The sequence below is a fragment of the Amyelois transitella genome, chromosome 14, assembly GCF_032362555.1.
Source record: "Amyelois transitella isolate CPQ chromosome 14, ilAmyTran1.1, whole genome shotgun sequence".
NCBI lineage: Eukaryota > Metazoa > Arthropoda > Insecta > Lepidoptera > Pyralidae > Amyelois > Amyelois transitella.
This window is the reverse complement of record NC_083517.1, coordinates 2,246,091-2,260,811: the sequence shown is the minus strand read 5'-3', so window position 1 is coordinate 2,260,811 and position 14,721 is coordinate 2,246,091. Positions and strand designations below refer to the sequence as shown.

At 37.9% G+C, this 14,721-nt stretch overlaps 1 protein-coding gene across 1 annotated transcript; it reads left to right on the top strand.

Moving 5' to 3' along the window:
- The first annotated feature begins 901 nt into the window (after nt 1-901).
- LOC106130873 (O-acyltransferase like protein) lies at nt 902-14,472 on the top strand. Its single transcript, XM_013329808.2, has 14 exons — nt 902-1,034; nt 4,887-5,066; nt 5,638-5,852; nt 6,541-6,749; nt 7,247-7,329; nt 8,019-8,200; nt 8,895-9,040; nt 9,641-9,809; nt 10,213-10,406; nt 10,598-10,739; nt 11,140-11,326; nt 12,574-12,716; nt 13,376-13,485; nt 14,332-14,472. Exons 1-14 carry the CDS (start codon nt 995-997, stop codon nt 14,381-14,383), a joined length of 2,052 nt encoding a protein of 683 aa, XP_013185262.1. The 5' UTR covers nt 902-994; the 3' UTR covers nt 14,384-14,472.
- The last annotated feature ends 249 nt before the right edge of the window (nt 14,473-14,721 follow it).

Below are 14,721 nucleotides of genomic sequence, written 5' to 3'. Positions count from 1 at the left end.
TATTATAAAATATAGTATCGTTGAGATTATATTTCGTAATTTGTCCCATACCTATATATTTATTAAAACTCACATAAAATACCTATCGTTGTAATTTGTCGTAATGTTTCGACATTCCAACATATAGCATCGATGTATAATTGACGAGAACATGACACTCCTATTTTTTTGGCCAGTTACAAAGAAGAGGTGATAAACCAAGGTTTTTATGCGCGCACGCTTAAAGGTTAGCGCACACCTATGCCCCACGTCGTAGAATAAGTGTCAAGAGAGTGTCGGGTATTTATGGAAGATTCGTCAGTCATACCTCAAAGCTGACCACTTAAACTATTTATTTAAAAGATAATGACTGATAACCGCCGCAGATCAAACGGAATAGCTTCGGTTGTTCGCAAGATCATTGATGAACTCCTTTCATTAATTCATTCATATGGTCACGTGTATATCCCTCGCGGGTGGACAGAACCAGCGGTCTTGAAAGACTGATAGATGAACTCCTTTTTAATATATTATAGTTTCATCATGTTAGTCCGTATATCACGGATATGTTTTAGGAACTGTTCGCGATAAAAAGTTGAAATTAGGAAGGTCCATAGATATCTACATGAAATCACGCCTCTTTCCCAAAGGTGTAGGTAAAGACTACATCTTTGGCCTGTAAGTGGAAAGATGTTGAAAAATAGCGTGCTTCTTTTGTTTTCATGAAGTCGGTAATTTTTTCATCCCTTAGTTAGTCATATTAATTATAATTATGTATGTTTGTAATGAACTATTCAAAAGAATATAAAAAAGAAATCTAGGTTTCATGTGTGATAACATCGGACCCTAACAATATAACTATTCTTCAGAGCACAATACATTTTAATATGCAATATATTATGTATGCCATGTATAAAACAATTTGAATATTTCTACCTAACTACTTTAGTTATGTTAAGGTAGTTAGATATTATGGTAGATAATCTTTTGATTTAGTTACAAAATTGCGGCGAAGATGAATTTGGCTTGGATAATTTTCGTGCTAATTGCAATAGGTAAGTTGTTCATTAAAATTAAAAAAAAAATGTTCTTATAAACTTGGGATCCTTATTTTAGGCAATAGGCTAGCCTCATATGACTATTTGAAACTTAATTCTATCATCAAGCCAAACAGCTGAACGTGGCCAATTGGTCTTTTCGAGACTATTGGCTCTGTCTAACCCGCAAGGGATATAGACGTGATTATATGGTTGTATGTTAATACTTATACAAGGAGATTTTTCTTATTATTTCACTTTGTTTATTAAAAAGTAAAATTTTAAACATAGGTTACTTAAATGTCAAAGATTTCTATGATTACCTTTTATTATGTGATATTTGGAAGGCCGTGTGGTTCCCGGCACCATTACAAAAGAATAGGACCACTCCATCTCTTTCCCACGGATGTCGTAAGAGCCGACTAAGGGATAGACTTGGGATTCCTCTTTAATGTAAATCCCTGCCAATCTAAGGTCTGCCGCGCCGATAGATGCATGGCTAGGGGCGAGCCTAGTCTCGAGCGTGCCACTTCCGCCATGGGGTTGGGCGACCCCCAGGTAATGGCTAGCCTTACCCTGGCATGCGGGGCTCTGCTGGGGCGGACAAAATTTTTCCCTAGCGTCTCGTGGGAATCGCATGGATGCAAATTTTTTGAAAGAGCACCTAGATGGCGGCGATGGTGTCCGCACCCCATCACGTCTCGTTCCCGGCGGGAGCGGTATGCGGTCTGCTGAAAGCCGCTTTGCGACGATGAATGTAAGAGGAGGAATGAAGGATAAGATTGAGGAAGTATGCCAGATGATGGATGAAAGACGTTTGGATGTGTTGTGCGTGAATGAAACGAAGCGGAAAGGATGCGACGCGACGCAGCACGGCCCTTACACGGCGTATTGGTCTGGAATTTCCAGTACCAGCCGAGGCTGTCAAGGGGTCGGTCTAATTCTTTCTGCACGAATGGCTGAGTGCGTGAATGAGTATGAGTGTGTCAGCCCTCGTCTTCTATGGATTAGGCTGAAAGTTGGAATCACTCGGATCTTCGTTCTAGGTGTTTATGCACCTTGGGATGTGGGTTCGAGGGGTACAACATCAGCAAAAAGCGAAAACGAGGAGTTCTGGAATAGTGTAAGAGAAGTATTGAAAGTTACCAAGCCAAATGAGAAGATTATTATGTTAGGTGATTTTAATGGATGGGTGGGTGTAAAGCGTGATGGATATGAAAAGGTGCTTGGTGCGTTTGGTGACGAAAAGGTGAATGATAATGGAAGAAGTGTATTAGAAATTTGTCTAGAGTGGGATCTTTTTGTGTCGAACTCAATGTTTCAACATAAAGAGATCCACACCTACACAAGAGTGGAAGGTATTTTAAAAAGTATGATAGACTTTGTGATTGTAGATGAAAGATTGAAGAACAAAGTGCTGGATACCCGTGCATATCGCGGTGCTGGCATTGACTCGGACCATTTACTGGTGATATCCCGGATAAGGGGTATCTTCAATCGCTGGCGGCACAGGGTAAGGGAGCAAACCAGCGCTTTGGAAAGAGTAAAAGTAGAAAATTTGCAAGATATGGATGTAGGTAAGAAGTATATTAATAGACTGAAGGATGAATTTGAAGATTTAGAGGAAATGAGCGATATTGAAGATGGATGGAAGGAATTTAAAGAAAGAATTGTGAAAGTAGCTGTTGAAGTGTGTGGTGTAAGTAGAAGAAGGAAAGGAAAAAATCACAAAAATGCGTGGATGAGTAAAGATGTGCAAGAACTTGTGCGATTAAAGAAGAAAGCATGGCTGGATTTGTTAGCAGCAAAAGCTAACTTAAGAATGCAAGAGGTTATAGATGAAGATGTGAATGAAGCACGTAAGGAATATAAGAAAATGAAAGATTTGGTTAAGAAAACTGTGATTAGAAAGAAAGAAGAGTATAAAGAGGATTTTGATAAAAGGCTATCAGAAGACTTTCAGTCAAATCTGAAAGTATTCTGGGAATCCGTAAGGTCAGCCCGAGGAAATACTATAACCAGAGAGCTGACTAGGATCAGATGCCAGGATGGTAGCGTTGTGAAAGGAGAAGAATGTGTACTAAAGATATGGAAGGACTATTTTGAAAGTTTATTTGAAAAAAGGAAGGAAATAAGAAAGATTTCTGCTATAGCGAAGAAAAAGAGAATGAGATGGAAGGCGAAATTGAAATGTTCGAAATTGTGGAAGCACTTAAGAGTATGAAAGCGGGAAAGGCTGCTGGGTGTGATAGAGTGTCGGTCGAGATGCTTAAAGCAGGAAAAGGCGTAGTAGCTAGTCAGTTGTACTGCCTTTTCAATTTGTGTTGGAGAAGCGGCCGAGTACCAAAAGATTGGTGTAAGGCTGTTATCGTGCCACTTTACAAAGGAAAAGGGTCACAGCTGGACTGCAAAAATTATCGTGGTATAAGCCTGCTTAGCGTCGTCGGCAAATTGTATGCTAAGGTATTGATTAATAGAGTCAGGAATGAAACTGATGAAAAAATATGGGATGCTCAAGCGGGATTTCGAAAGGGAATGGGATGTACTGATCAGGTCTTTTCCTTGCGGTGCATAGCCGAAAAGTTTTTGGCCAAGAGTCAAAAAGTCTATTGCACATTCGTAGATCTGGAAAAGGCCTATGACAGAGTTGAGAGGAATGAATTGTGGTCAGCACTTTCTATGCATGGGGTGAGCAGTCTCTTAATACGAGCACTGAAATCCTTATATGAGGATTCGAGTGCTTGTGTCAGGATAAACGGAGCGCACACTGAGTGGTTTAAGATTGAGAAAGGCGTTAGGCAAGGATGTGTTGCGTCACCGTGGCTGTTCAACCTATTTATGGATAGCTGTTTGACAGATTTGAAAGAGTCTAAAAGTGGATTAAGGATGAATGAGTTACTCGTCAAATGTCTGCTCTATGCCGACGATCAGGTTATACTGGCGTCATCAGCGGAGGAGTTACAGGAGATGGTAAACTGTATGCATGAAGCTTTAAAAGAGAAAGGAATGAAAGTGAACGTAAGTAAAACTAAAACACTGGTTTTTGAAATGGAGAAAGAAATGACAGCATGTAATATTTTGATTGGAGGAGAAAAAGTGGAGCAAGTGAAAGAGTTTGTATATCTAGGATCAAAGTTTACATCAGATGGCAAGTATGATAGTGATATTGAAAGGAGAGTGAACGCGGGGAACATGGTGAATGGAGCTTTGCATGCCTTTATGAGCAGTCAGAAACTATCCAAAAAGGCTCGACTGGCTGTGCACAGGGGCGTGTTGGTCCCGACATTAATGTATGGGAGTGAAAGTTGGGTATGGCAAAAGAAGCATGAAAGCAGAATAAATGCAGTGGAAATGAGAGCGTTAAGGAGTATGATGGGTGTGAAATTGAGTGACAGGATAAGGAACAGCGTGATAAGGGAATGTTGTGATGTGAAAGAAGATGTAGTTACAGGAATAGAAAAGGGTATGTTAAGATGGTTCGGTCATGTGGAGAGGATGAATGAAAGCAGGTTGACTAAGCAGATATACAAGGAGAGTGTGGAGGGAAAGGTCGGAGTGGGAAGACCTAGACGAACGTATCTTGATCAAATTAAGGACGTCCTGGTAAAGGGTCAGGTCAAAAGTACCCGAAACCGCCGAGCTTGTATGAAGAGAGTTATGAATGTGGACGAAGCGAAAGAAGTATGCAGAGATCGTGGCAAGTGGAAAGAGGTAGTCTCTGCCTACCCCTCCGGGAAAGAGGCGTGATTTTATGTATGTATGTATTTGGAATAGAGGTAGTTCAAGGCCTGAGATTAAACATGGAGTATGTAGATAAACATTTTAAAAAAGGTTGAGCCAATTTTAAAATATTACTCTTATTTTAAACAGGCCAAGTTAAGACAGATCCAGTTACTGAAAATGATCGTGAGGTCGTCAATATCACAAATATTGATATCCTTATACAATCGCTTGAGTCACAAAAATGGAACAGCGACGAGACTCCATGTTTTAATACTATGATGAAGACGCTGACACACGCAAAGAATTTTACATTATGGGCTGTATGGAGTGAGTATAATAGGAAGATCAATAGCATTAAGTATACATAATTAGCAAAGAAGCCAGTTAAAGGTTCTCAGAAAAACTAAATTTGTTGATGAAGTCATAACTGCAATAATCATAAATCTTTTAGGTTCCAGTCTGAAAAAAGAGACACTCCAATTGGGTCTGTTGTGAAAAGCGACAACGTAAATTCAACACTGATTATGCTTTTTTTTCTGCAAAGGATTTATTGTGAATTTCCTTCACACCCCTGATCGTAAACATTTCTCAATCCTGGATTCCGTACTTGAGACCACGCGCCTTAACCCCCAGGCATCAGATACAGATTTCGTCTTCTAGTTTCCAAAGGAACTTGCTAGGCTTTATGGAATTTTATTGAATTTACCTACCTACATCGATCTAATTTTAAAAATTAATCGAAAAGATAACTGACGGATCAATGCAGCGCGAAACTACTGAACCTATCTTGATATTTTACATGCAGATAGTTACCATGGCTTTGGCATCTAAGAAAGAGTTTCCTGAAATTCCCGCGGGAAATAAGCGGGCGTACTCTAGTCTCCTACAACTCTTTCAGTATTGGATTCAATACAACTGCCAATTGGGCAGCTCTATGGCGCAGGTGTTCACATCGGAAACTATGACGAGTGTCTGTTCCCTGACAAAAGGATGGACGTCAATGAAGACATGCCACAGTTCAAATACTGCGTGAATAATTTAACCCTCACCGAGAAATTGGACGAGGAAAGTTATTCTAGAGATCCTGATGTTACAGCCGACCTTTACCTTAATGTGAGTCAAATGTTTCTGCAAGCGTTTTGCATTCCATCTTACCACGTTCTATTAAGTGTCGTGTGGTTTTGTGCACTTTAGAAAAGAACCACTCTATATTTTCTTCTCCATGTCGTAAAAGGCGATTAAGGGATAGGTTTATGAACTTGGGATTCCTTTTGTAGCCGATGGGATAGCAACCTGTTACTATTTCAATCTCAATTCCATCATTTAGACGTACAGCTGAACATGACCTTTCAGTCTTTTCAAACCTGTTAGCTCTGTCTAACCCGCAAGTGGCATAGACGTGACTATATGAATGTTTATATGTACGTTTATATTTCATTGTCTTCTCTCAATGTTTGCTTTGCATTCCAAGCTGTAGGCTTCTAAGCTTAGATTAAGTAAAGGTGTTGAAGGTTTATCAAGACAAATATCAAAAGAAGGTATATTTTTAGTCTCCTATTGCCTCATTTATGATAGTGGACTACGGCCTCATAAAAATTTATACCAAATTGGATACGTTAGGCTTTCTCTGTAGTCCACTGTACCAAAGATTGTGTTATAATTTTTATACTTACTTATTCTTTAAATTTCCATACTTACGTCTTGAAAGGAAAATTAATTAAAGATTTACATAAAAATATTTCTCTCTGTTATATTAAACACTTGGGTAATAAAAGTAGTTATCACACTGTATTTGTTTTAGAAAAGAACAAAATTTAGACGGAGTTTGACAAAAGCCTTATGGGGTTTATGTGTACCATCAGCGTGTGAGCCGCATTCAGTCTCCAAGATTGCGAGGGCATTCCTGCAGATCAGCCATTTGTCACCCATGGATGACACCACCAGAATCGAAGTGGCGTACTGTAAAACTGGAAAACCTGAGGAATACTCATTGGGATTTTACATATTCGTGTAAGTTAATGAAAAAGCATTAGTAAATTTTTTTATCATTACTAATAAGAAACAATTCAACGTTCAATAATAATAAAAGTTCATATCTTATAAAAAGTATGTACCATTATCTTCAAAACCCATATTATTTCTACATACATACATAAAATTCACGCCTCTTTCCCGGAGGGGTAGGCAGAGACTGCCTCTATCCACTTGCCACGGTCTCTGCATACTACCTTCGCTTCATCCACATTCATAACTCTCTTCATGCAAGCTCGGCGGTTTCGGGTAGGTACTTTTGACCTGACCCTTTACCAGGACGTCCTTAATTTGATCAAGATACGTTCGTCTAGTTCTTCCCACTCCGAACTTTCCCTCCAAACTCTCCTTGTATATCTGCTTAGTCAACCTGCTTTCATTCATCCTCAACACATGACCGAACCATGTTATTTCTAGTATTTGTATTTCAATTTTTTATTAATTATTCTTGATCGTCAATTTGTTTTATGTTGCAGGCTATCCGTGACAGCATTTTCAATCCTCACCATAAGTTTTTCATATTACTACTCTACAGGCAGATCGTCTTCGGATACATTTGGTAATCATTTCTTTTTGTGATCATTATTAATATGCAGTTAAGTTAGTTAGTTAGTTACGTCCTGGTAAAGCATCAAATCAAGAGTACCCGAAACCGCCGCGCTTGCATGAAGAGAGTTATGAATGTGGATGAAGCGAAGGAAGTATGCAGAGATCGTGGCAAGTGGAATGAGGTAGTCTCTGCCTACCCCTCCGGGAAAGAGGCGTGATTTTATGTATGTATGTATGTTAAGTTAGGATTCTTCTTTAATTCGATAGACTAACAACCTGTCACTGTCTGAATCTCAATTACATTATTAGGTCACTCAGCTGAACATGGCATGACAAAGGAAACCAAACAGATGATTGGCGTTGGCGCAGAGCACAAATGCACACAGAATATATATCTATATATAATACAAATAAATACATACAAATACGCATAAATACACTAAATACACGTAAAAAAGATAAATACATAATAATAACATGTACTTAGGATAGAGTAGAAAGATAATGAGACCTAACGAGATTTTTGAAACTATCAATAGTCTGGGCTTTCCTAATATCGACAGGGAGAGCATTCCATAGACAGCTTGTACAGTAAAAGAGTGGGAGTAAAAATTGGTGTTGGATGTCGGTAGTCTTAGTCTTAGGTCTTATCTTTCCACTTTCTCCCTTTATAATCTACTTAATTCTTAAATTTTTCAGTTGGCGAACTAGCGAGGTCTTTCTGTCTGACAAGGAACATGAAAGAACTGACGAAACTTCGTGACGACGAAATATATTCTATGAATTTGATGCGCATAATATCGTCATTTCTGATTGTAGCTGGTCACGTGATAATAGTAAACTCGTTACATTCAACCGTCAATTTATTGGATTCCGAAGAGGTAATCCTCCAAGTTTTTCCATAGATGATTTATGCCAATGGTCTTAAGACTCTTTTCCATTTTGGCGGGCTGGAGCTTGAAGCTTGAAGACGCCATATTGGAATGAGAAATGTCAGAATGCGGACTCTCACGGCATAATGAGGGTACAACTGTAAATAGGTAAAGTAGAGAAAAGTTTGATCAAGATGTAGTATGAATGGATGTATTGGCCATAAAACACAATGCGAATAAAAATTATACACAAAAGTTAAACACACAAAAGTTCTATAAAACATAGTCATTTCTGTATAAAACAAATTCGACAGAAAATTTAAAAAAATTGCGAACTATTTTATTTTATCTGAATCTCAATTCCATCATTAGGACTTCCAGTTAGAGCTGAAATTATCCCAGTACCTATTAGAAAATGACGTAAATTCTATTTATGTGTCTTGCCGTGTGGTTTCCGGGACTTCTATGGAATGGAACCACTCCATATCTTCCCATGTATGTATGTCGTAAAAGGCGACTAATTTAAGGCTTATAATAAACTTGGGATCCTTATTGTAGTCGAAGGGCTAGCAACCTGTCACTATTTGAATCTTAATTACATCTGAACATAGCCTTTCAGTCTTTTTAAAATTGTTAGCTCTGTCTACCACGCAAGGGATATAGAAGTGACTATATGTATGTATATAATTTAAATGGTTCGCAGATGGCATACAAAACGAGTGATTTCATGATCCATTTAGACCTGACGACCGACTCATTCTTCACCATATCAGGACTACTCTTCATGCGAGGAATGTTCACAGACAAATGGAAAAGTCCACTGAAATATATGTGGAAGAGGTACATCAGGTAATAAAAAACCAGAAATAAATTTTACAGATAAAATTAAATTGTTCTGAGCTGGCAACGTCCCAACCAGAGGGCTTTTTAAACTATTCACGAATTTAGGACAAAAGTTTCACTATTGTCTCTCTCTCTCTATGTTACCCTTGTTAACCATAGAAAGCTCTAAAAGACATATGCATCTTCAAAGTTCATTAGTCCCACTTTGATGCTACGGATAGACGCTGGAAACAGTTCACTTCCAATTTCAAAGTGGAACTCTTATACAAGGCCTGCGCCTGATGGCGTGATTATTGTTTATAATACATGTGATACATGTGTTACTATGTTACATTTGCTACTAGTTTTAACCCGCAGAAACATCACATAACATCGCCCACGCTTATAACTAACCCACGGTTTATAAATACCACGAGAACTATATTTTCAATCTTCATCTTCATCAATCTTATAAATAACATTTTAAAAAGTCGCAATATTTCAATTATCTTAGTTCAGTAGATAACGCGTGAAGAGACAATATACAAACAATTAAACTTACTTTCCCATTCATTAATTGAGTTATCATTTCCTTATGATTTTCTACTCGATTCTTCATGTTTCCAGGTTGATGATTGCCCTAGGTTTCGTTACAGCGTACCTAGCCTTAGCATTCCAGTATGGCATAGATGGCCCTCTATATGATACGATACCTCGTGAGGAAATAGAAGCCTGTCAAACAAACTGGTGGCACAGCATTCTGATGATACATAACGTTGTTGACGCTAGGAATATGGTGAATATAATCATAGACATACATATATAAAATTCTTTTATATTAAGTATTAAGTGCCGTGTGGTTCCCGGCACCAATACAAAAAAGAATAGGACCACTCCATCTCTTTCCCAGGGATGTAGTAAAATACGACTAAGGGATAGGCTTATAAACATGGGATTCTTTTTTTAGGCGATGGGCTAGCAACCTGTCACTATTTGAATCTCAATTCTATCATCAAGCCAAAAAGCTGAACGTGGCCATTCAGTCTATTCGAGACAGTTGGCTCTGTCTACCCCGCAAGGGATACAGACGTGACCACATGTATGTATGTATGTATGTATAAAGTTTTTCGTTAATCTTAGTTCTAGTTGTATTTTTTTACATAACTTTATAAAATAAATAAATACTTATATGATTTCAGTGCAACTTGGTATCGTGGTACGTGCCCTGTGATTTCCAACTCAGCATTGTGGCCGCCATCTTGTTTTGTATTTACCAGAAAAATAAATCATTGGGCATTACATTTCTATCTGCAACATTCACCGTTGGGACCGTTCTATCAGGGCTCGCAAACTATTGGTACAAATTTAGACCCAACCCAATGGACGGTTTTGAGTAAGTATTCCTTTTTTTATAAGAATATTAATTGATCCACAAAAATTTGTACCAAAAACAAAAATACTTTTTGAAACTTTTTCATTTATTAAAAATTTGTATCGAACCCTATGTATGCGAATCTGACTCGCACTTAGCCGGTTTTTTTTATAGGTCAGACTAAAAAATACTACTTAAAAAATTTGTTTCAGAACCTACCCTAGACACAGTAAAGAGTTTACAGATAATTTTATAAAGCCGTATACACACGCATCCCCATTTTTAATTGGAGCAGTAATTGGATATATCATATACACATATAAACCAAAGGACTACAGAAAACGAATATCCAAGGTAAAACAAATATTTTAAGTTAATTTAATTTTAGTATAGTGCCTTGGGACTTGGGATTCTTTTTAGGCGATGGGCTAGCATCCTGTCACTATTTGAATCTCAATTGTATCATTAAGCCAAATAGCTGAACGTAGACAGAGCCAACAGTCTGTCTACCCCGCAAGGGATATAGACGTGACCATATGTATGTATGTATTTTTTGTCGACTAAGGGCTAAGGCTTTCGATTTTGAGATTGTTCTTTTAGGCGATAGGCTAGCAACCTATCACTATTTGAATCTCATTTCTATAATTTAGCCAAACAGCTGAACGTGGCCTTTCAGTCTTTTCAAGACTGTTGGCTCAGTCTACCCCGCAAGGGATATAGACGTGATGACATGTATGTACAATTTTTTTTCCAGTTCTGGTCGTATGTCGCTGTCGCAATAGCTCTGTTAGTAATGAGACTATGTCTCTACGGAGGATATTACTACTTTTTCGTAAGCACCGTGCCCTCAGCCCAATCGGGGGTCTACGCCGCGTTCAACAGAGCTGTATGGTCGACAGCTATATGCACTATCATTGTGGTTTGTGAATACGGAGATATAAGTGAGTAATTAATTACCAGAGATCGGAATAGGTAGATTGAATTGGGGTCAATGAACTGAAACGTATATATTAATATGGACACGCCTCCGGGATTGCAGGATTTGTAAATTATTAAGATTTTTTCCGGAATTTTGACAAGTGATGGATGAAGAATTTATTAGTGGTAGCTGTTTTCCCCTGACTTCGTTTACGTAAATTGTAGTCCTATGTTACCCGCGGACAACTACTGAAATTGAATCCCGAAAAAGAGGCTTATCCATGTTATGCTTTCTATGGTAATTCATGATGCAAGTACATAAAATCAATCTACCTATTCCGATCTCTGTTAATTACAAATTCATAATTTGATAATATTGGCAACCCTGGGTACGTGGGGCCCATCAGCATTTTAATTTTCTTTCTAAGAGACTTAAGGTGCGTTGGGGTAAATTCGGATTGTTTTTCGTTGTGTTTGACAGGTCATGTTTATGTTTTTTTTTTTCTAGACTTATATTTTAATTAAAACATTAAGTTTAATTGGGAATTGTTTATGAAATGTCAAAGTATCAAATCTAATTGCGGATATCTCGCTAAACTAAATGATTGCCGCATAAACAGAGTTTAAAATACACAAAGATTTTTTTAAATCCATGGGTAAGATCGGATGTAGTGGGGGTAAGTTCGGAAATGATATAAAATCGGTTTTATGGCTCAGAACATACAGCCCATAATAGCAAAATATCCGACCTTTAACTTGCCTTCTTGTGACATTTACCCCAGATCAATCAAATTTTACTGACACCCAAACGACGCGGCTCAGTGACGGACGCGGACTGCGGGGAGGTGCACAACAAAATGGCATCTAGCGCTATGTTGTCAGTTTAGAAAAATTACTAATGATTTCGTAAATATTCAAAGAAAACGGTCTTCCCCCATTCACGATGTTACCCCAACGCACCTTATCAAGTTAACACGTGACCAGAGTGCTGGAAACTTCTTAGGTCAAAGTTTCAAAGATTCATTCAAAGATTCTTCTCTTAATGCAAGCTCGGCGGTTTCGGGTACTCTTGACCTGACCCTTCACCAGGACGTCCTTAATTTGATCAAGATACGTTCGTCTAGGTATTCCCACTCCGACCTTTCTCTCCACACTCTCCTTGTATATCTGCTTAGTCAACCTGCTTGATAATCTAATAATCATAAGTTTTAGGGTTAGATTCCCATAATATTTGTTGAAAAGATTGTTTTACACATTTATTTTCTTCCAGCCATCCTTCAGAAATCATTCGAATGGTTCCCCTTGGTTCCAATCAGCAGATTATCCTACACTGCGTTCTTGTTACAACTACCAATAGAGTTGTACTACATGGGTACTCTTAGGACCTTAGTCCAGAATGATTATTACCAACTTGTAAGTAGCTCCTTACATTTTCTGTGATTTAAAAGAATAAAAATTTTATTCACTCCATCTCCTTCCCTCAGGTGCCGTAAAAGGTAACCAAAGCACATTCGTCTAATGCAGTTATTGCTTTACGATCTTGATGATGATGGGTTAGCTGCAAAGGTTACGGAACTCAGACGGGGACAGAGCCAACAGTCTTGAGAAGACTGATAGGCCACATTGAGCTATTTGGCTTAATGATAGATAGTGACAGGTTCCTAGCCCGTCGCCTAAAAGAAAAAAACCCAAGTTTATAAGCCTATCCCTTAGTCGCTTATTAAAATATCCATGGGAACGAGATGGAGTGGTCCTTTTTTTTATTGGTGCCGGGAACCACACGGCACAGTTCCCGTAATCGGTAGTTAAATTTGGAAAATTTGATTTTCTCAAAGTTAATATTTATATAACTATTGTATACTACTATAATTTTGCCATTATTACATAATTGTCGACCCTTTACATAATAATGAACATATACGGGACAAATTACACAGATTGAGTTTGCATTAAAGTAAGTTCGAGATACTCCCTCAACTATTGATTATTTCCCGTGAACCAAAGACAGAGCTTGAAAAGACTGAAAGGCCACATTCAGCTGTATGGCTTTATAATATTATTATTTTTTTCAGACCATTCTGTCGATAGGCTTCTCTATAATGTGCTACGTGGGTAGTTTCTTCGTCTGGCTGTTAGTGGAGGCGCCACTCATCAACATCAACAATATGCTGACTTACAAAACGTAATAAATTTATACATATACTAGCTGTTGCCCGCGACTTCGTCCGCGTAACCCACACTAAAAATGACGAAGTTTCATACAAACTTGCAACCCCTATTTCACCCCCTTAGGAATTGAATTTCCAAAAATCCTTTCTTAGTGGATCCATCCTAATTAAAATCTACCTTCCTGCCAAATTTCATCTTTATTGGCTCAGTAGATTTCGAGATTTCGTGATTCCTAAGTGAGTGTTTTTCGCTTTTATATATATAAATACATATATATAATCACGTCTTCATCCTTACAGGATAGATACAGCCAACCAACAGTCTTGGAAAGACAAACAAAACTACTGATTAAAGGCAGATTCAGACGTAACAGTGCCGGCAAGTGCCTATAAGTAACATATACTTCAGTGTCAGTGAATGATATTGTAACATCGGTACTCGTACAGTGCATGCCAACATTATTGTCACTGACGAGTACAAATACACATAAATATAAAGAAAAAAAAAAAACAAAAAATTAATTAAATAAACAATACATCGTAGGTACCTAGGCGATTAGTGGGTTGATACCTAACCTACCTACATCAATTTCTGGAGCCGAATATTTATACAAAATTACGCCAAAATCTGTTTTTCCGTGCAAGCGTTACATACCTAGATACATACATAAAATCCCGCCTCTTTCCCGGAGGGGTAGGCAGAGACTTCCTCTTTCCACTTGCCACGATCTCTGCACACTATACATATATATAGATAGATACCTAGATATAGACAGACATTCGCATTAACTTTATAAGCATCAATTGATAAGTTGATTTCTAGATTTATAATTATAATAATAAATTTTATTTAATTCCAGGTGGAAGAACGTTAGAGAAAAGTCCGTAACGAGCAGTGACAAACAAGATTAACTAAAGAAAATAAAATCATAATATCGTCTCTTTTTTTATTTAGAAAATGTTACACATGTCATGATAACAGAGATGAACTGAGTATATTGCCATAACGATAACCACTATACATACAATATAACAAGCTATTTAATTTGAATTATATAAAAACTGCAATTATATAGGACTAATTAACACTATCTCTTCATACATATATCAATCACGTCTACATCCCTTGCGGGGTAGACAAAGCCAACAGTCTTGAAAAGACTGATAGGCCACACTCAGCTATTTGGCTCTAAGATAGAATTGAGATTCAAATAGTGACAGGTTGTTAGCCCATCGCCTAAAAGAAGAAT

Bases quoted from the DNA above. Each gene is read 5' to 3' on its own strand.
- LOC106130873 (XM_013329808.2), top strand. From the start codon at position 995: ATGAATTTGGCTTGGATAATTTTCGTGCTAATTGCAATAG. The intron at 1,035-4,886 runs GTAAGTTGTTCA...TATTTTAAACAG, and splicing joins TTTCGTGCTAATTGCAATAG to GCCAAGTTAAGACAGATCCA. The intron at 12,717-13,375 runs GTAAGTAGCTCC...TATTTTTTTCAG, and splicing joins AGAATGATTATTACCAACTT to ACCATTCTGTCGATAGGCTT.